This window comes from Lagenorhynchus albirostris, chromosome 3, assembly GCF_949774975.1.
Source record: "Lagenorhynchus albirostris chromosome 3, mLagAlb1.1, whole genome shotgun sequence".
Lineage (NCBI taxonomy): Eukaryota > Metazoa > Chordata > Mammalia > Artiodactyla > Delphinidae > Lagenorhynchus > Lagenorhynchus albirostris.
The window spans coordinates 63,477,674-63,483,250 of record NC_083097.1 but is presented as its reverse complement, the minus strand read 5'-3'; the positions used below and the strand labels follow the sequence as shown (position 1 = coordinate 63,483,250).

Below are 5,577 nucleotides of genomic sequence, written 5' to 3'. Positions count from 1 at the left end.
CTGCTGCCTGGTATGCCCACCATTTACTAGTTGAGGAGCAAGAAAGGAATGTTAGTAACAGTAGATCCAGGGAATAGGGAGATTTATGAGAAGAGAAAAACTGTTTAGGGGTGGTTCATCAGCTTTTTATTTTTTTTAACTCAACTACTGCCCACACTTCAGTGGATAATATCAATAAATAGGAAAAGGAATATGCATTTGAAAAGGGAGCTTTAAAGGTTCACAGTTAAAGTGTTATGTACTTTTTCCCCCAGAACTTCCTCCCCAAGGTAATGATTAAATAAATAAAGAAAAAAAACCCTTTCCTTTGTTTGTTGTGGTTTTTATTTAGATCTTTACTTATTTGGACCTGTAAATTCTCACTTTTGGTTTAAGTGTCATAGGATCTCTATCTAATAACTACAAAAACAGATTGTAAAGATGAAAAATGTGACCACAAGTTGACACTGATGGTCATTAAAGACCAAACTTACCTAACCACTGAGGTAATGAATAATGTTAAATGTTAATCTTCTTGTTCTATAGCTATTTCTTGGTTGAAACAAAAGGTCTATCCTAGGTTTGATGATTGACATGCCTGGAGCTGGATATACTGTTGTTTTTTAAAGAACTGCCTTTTCTTCTACTTTTGGTATTTTCTAACTTAGGCTGCTGGCTGGCCTCTTTTTTCCTACAAGAGCTCTTCTTGCAATATGAGTATTGAACAAATTATTACGAGCTTTCTTTTTATGACAAACATCCAGGCTTCTATAGAATTGGTCTCCTTTTTGAAACATTTCTTGCATGTTTTGCTTATGTATTTTGACCTTCTCTGCCTCTGATAGCTTCTGTTCTGTCTTGTTCTGCTCATAGTTTATCTGAATTGGCTCCCCTTGTAGAGGTCCCTCTTTCTGATGATGGAATTCCTTGAGAAGCTCTACCCTCTGCTCTAAGATTTGGCATTCATTCTCCAGCAGAGCTGCAATCAAATGCAGTGAATATGTGTCTTGTTTCAGTTTCCTCACTTGTTCTTCCAGCTCATGCTTAGCTGACACCCCATTATTCGTTTGAGTTGGGGAATGGGCGCCATTATTTTCAAGAGTTTTGATGTCTGTCTGAGATTTCTGATAGGACTTTATTAGTTCACTGAGCTCAGTATGTTGCACACTCCAGTGTTTTGCTTCCTGTAGTAACTGCTCCATATTGTACCTCAGTTTGATATTTTCTTCTTGGACAAGAGGAAATCTGTGCTTTGCTTTTTCCTTACTTAGTTGAGTTTCATGAAGGGCTCTTTTTTCTTCTGAACAGTTTACCAAATCCCTTGCACAACCTTGCATGGTGTCCTTGGAGTTCTGGTTTTCCAACATCATCTCCTGTTTCTTTGAGTTCTGTTCTTTCCCTAAGTCCCAACTAGCAAGTAGCTTTTCCAATAGTACTTTATTTATTTTATCAAGTTCTCTGATTTTTTCTTTAAGTTCTGACACATCCTCAGAGATATTGGTTTCCTCAAAAGATTCTTTTGTTTCTATGATCTTCTCTTCATAACTTGTCTTATGTTTAACAATATCTTTAATTTCTTTTAAGAGGTTTTCAAACTTCTTTGCAATTCGTTGTTCAGTTGCTTCATGGTCACTTCATGGTTTTTTTGGGAAGGGAGAGAACTGCAAGAAACAGGGGGAAGTGATCCAATTTCAAATAAGGCAATGATAATCCTAGGGTGCAAAGACTCTTCATTGAGATCAGGAGACTTAAGCATTTTGGAGAGGGTGGCCACTTCCATCTCAGACTGAATTAGTAGGGCTGATGACCAGGGCATGAGCAAAGCAGAAAACCTTAGAGATTCCAGGAAGGGAAGGTGGTGGTCCTCTGTGCAAATGGGTAGAGAATGTGGAACTAAGCAGAACTCAGAGACCAGAGTTAAGGTCTGAAACCAGGAAGATGATGTTTAGGTGGAAGGTAACATCTTACACAACTTAGGGGGAAGGAGGGTGGGAAAGGGGACAAGGAACTAGGGCTCCATCTCTCCTCCTCCAGGCTTTTGGTGTTTATTCCTTGATCCTGGAAACCAGATCTTTATTCTATCACTGAACCATTGTGGCCTGTCCCCAGATTCTGTTTCCTTTGAGTCACAATAGAAACCTCTTAAACTCCCACCGGGTGACTCAAAACCTAAAGCTACTCCCCACTCCAGAAAGATCTCTACACCAGTCCTTCCCTTCCTTACTTTTCTAGGTTTTTATTCATCTCATTCAGTAACTTTCATATTCATTGACTTTCCCCTCATCCCCACTATACACAACATGTTGTCAACTGTGGTATGTTTTTCTAACACTTAAGTGCATGGCTGAGAGAAGTCGTCCCTGGTGAGGGTACCCATTCTTTCATAGCACCTGGAGCCCTTATTGGTCCCATTCTAGGAGAGATGCTACTGCAAAAGAAAGTCATCCTTACAAAATAGAACCCCAAAAATGCTGCAATCTTTCTGTGATTTTAGGGAAATAACATCAGGAATTGCTCCATTAAAAAATATGCTAATGCAGTAAGAGAATGTCTGAATGGTTTCTTAACAACACAATTACAAATTGAGACTTTTCTTGGCTTGGAATGCAGGCATCCTTTTTTTTTTTTTTTTTTTGAATAAATGTTTACTTACTTATTTGGCTGAGCCAGGTGTTAGTTGCAGCACGTGGGATCTTCATTGCCGCATGCAGGATCTTTAGTTGCGATATGTGGGCTCTTAGTTCCCTGACCAGGAATCAAACCCAGGCCCCCTGGATTGGGAGCATGGAGTCTTAGCCACTGGACCACCAGGATGCCCTGAATTCAGGCATCCTTTAGGACAGGCTTAGTAAGCTTGCTCCTGAATCATTTACATCAGGGGATATAAAAGTTTAATTACTCTTTACAAGAACTTGTTTAAAATGGCATAATTTACCTAAAGTATTTGAAACAATTAAATACTATAGTGGCTTATAGAAAAGTAATTGAAGAGTATTGTCTCTTTGTCCTTAGGAGTCAGGGCCTTGAGAATATTAAGTTCAACCAAAGAAAACATTCCTTAGGTGAGACTTTTTCTTGGCCTTCAAAATCTTGCTAGCAGGCACTTTACTAACTAGAAGTTTGCTTCTAATCTTAAAGAAAACTCATTATCTAGCAGTTTGGTTTTTTTTTCCTTAGGGAAGAGAAATTTACATTTTTTTTCTTTCACAGCTCCCAACTCACTTTGACTTTAGTTTCCCTGAGTGTCATGCTCATCTTCCAACCAGCTGGGCTCAGAGCCATCACCTCATGACCATCCATAGATGCAGTTGTGCTGGTCTTGCTTTTTACTTGAAGAAGGAGCACTTTTCTGACCCACACACAATGATACCACAGAGGCTAGAGATTGCCCTATGCTTTAAATCCATCTCATAAGGTCCAACTTTGATTGATATTTTGGTTTTTCCCTTTGACTCAAGCCATCATTTAAGATACTTTTTAAATCTCCAGGACAAGGAAACTTTTTTTTTCCTGATTTGGTAATTAATTTCTAGCTTTATTGTGTTGTAATCAGAAAATATAATATTTCTACTTTTGAAATTGGTATTTTCTCTTTGGCCTAATAGATTAACAATGTTCATGGATGTTTTATGGATACTTGAAAGAAACTGAATTCTCTACTTTCTTCTTGTGCTTGCAGTTTTTTTAATGCTTTTGGACATAAGTCTGATATTACCCTGTCTTTGATTTTTCTGGAAACTGGTTTGAAGGTAGCTTGGTCAAGATACCATGAGAATTCTCTTTTCATCAAAAGGGGATTTAAATATTTCCTTCCTCCTTACAAATACAATGAATTTCAAATAAAATTTCTGTTAATTTTACTGAAATTTGAGTTTACTGTAGATACTGAAAAACCACCAGAGTGGTCTTCTTTTCTTTATTGACCCGTAAGCCCAGTGGATAACTATGAATGTTAAACACATTTGGATTGTCTTACAATTGCTATCTACTAAGTGTCCTTAGCTTAATGACTTAAATAAAAAAAAAGAAATGTGAAAAAGAAGAGCAAAAAGCTCTTAGAGAGAAAACATGCATAGACTTTTCTTTCTTTTTAAAACCAGTTTGTCTTAACAAGAATAGAAATCATATCAAAGGCTACATGATATCAACATGTCTTACTTCTGGTGATGTTAACCTTGGTCACTTCATTAAGTGATATCTGCTGCATTAAAGTATTATAAAGTTACTATCTTTCCCTTTATAATTAATAAACGTCCTGGGGAGGATGTTTTGAGACTAGAAAATTATCCTGTTTCTCCTCAAACGTTTGCTTATACAGTATAATTTTAGTGTACAGAAGTGAATATTGCCTGCAGCAATTATTACAGTGGTAATCTAATGGCGATTTTCTATTTCTCTCATTCCTTTTATATTTATTGATTAGAGTTATTTTGTAAAGAAGAGCTGTCTCTTTTCCTGTATTTACAGCTCCATTTTATTCATTCACCTATGTATTTATATACGTATGGACTCACAGATATTTTATTTGGGGGAGGTTATAAATGAATACTATCATTTTCTTACTCACCTATGTGTGAATAATTTTAACATGATGGATTTTTTGGTACAATGAAGTATATTTTCATTTCATGTAATTCTTCTACTTGCTCAGTAGTTTTTTGTTTGTTTTGTTTTTGTTTTTGTTTTAACCAAAGCATAATAATAGCTCAGTAATGATGGCTATTCAAGGGTTAGAGTCTTTATATTTACAAAGCACTCTATGTAGGGTGTGATGTTAAATATAATGCCGTATGACTGCTTTTATAGGTATTATTGTACGTGTGTAGCCATTTTAGAGGAGAAATGGTCTGAAAATGTGAAGTTTTCAAACAAGCAAAATGTAGATGTAGCTGGATATGTCTATTAACACTCTTCCTCAGTCTGTCTTCTCTTTGACCACCAGGTGGTGCTGTGGGCTTTAAAAATTACCATATAACCGCCCCCCTCCCCCCACCAGTTCCCCCCGCCCCCCTTTTTTTTTTTTCCCGCCCCCTTTTTTTAAGTATAGGACTCTAGAGTGAGTGGACCGATGGAGATATTCCCATCCACAGTCTTATTTTATCAGAGTTTTAGAGTGGAGATTCTAAGTGACTTGCCCAAAGTTACAGCTAGTTATGATGAGAGCTGGAATTAGAGGCCACCCTCCTGCCTTAACTCGTTAAACTTGCCCAGGAAGCCAGGTAGACTGTGGAAGAATTTTTCAATTTCTGCTAAGGGTTTAGTAGAAAAAGAATTACCTGGAAGAACAGGTTTTCACAGCTGCTGAGACGGGCTTGTTTTGCAAGAATGTTGGCAAACAAACCTACATAATGCAAATGGTATTTTGACTGACGAAAATGGAAAATGTGACCAGAGACTCGCAAGAATCTAACCTTGTCCACATTTCCCTTAGAAGCAGTATTCAAGTATCGGCTAATTCAATGTTGGCAGCGACCTTATAGAACAAAACTGCTGCAAATAATGACAGTGGCTGTATGCAGGGGAAAATTTAACAAAAAAAGTGCAAAACTTACTCTCTGCAAACTACAACATATTGTTGAAAGAAATTAAAGATCTAAA

The 5,577-nt window shown here is 37.1% G+C and overlaps 1 protein-coding gene across 1 annotated transcript; it reads right to left on the bottom strand.

The window, feature by feature from the left end:
* Window positions 1–638: 638 nt before the first annotated feature.
* Window positions 639–1,795, bottom strand: SPZ1 (spermatogenic leucine zipper 1). Its single transcript, XM_060146137.1, is given in 2 exon segments — window positions 639–1,616; window positions 1,619–1,795. Coding segments are annotated over 2 exon segments (1,155 nt in total).
* Window positions 1,796–5,577: the final 3,782 nt, after the last annotated feature.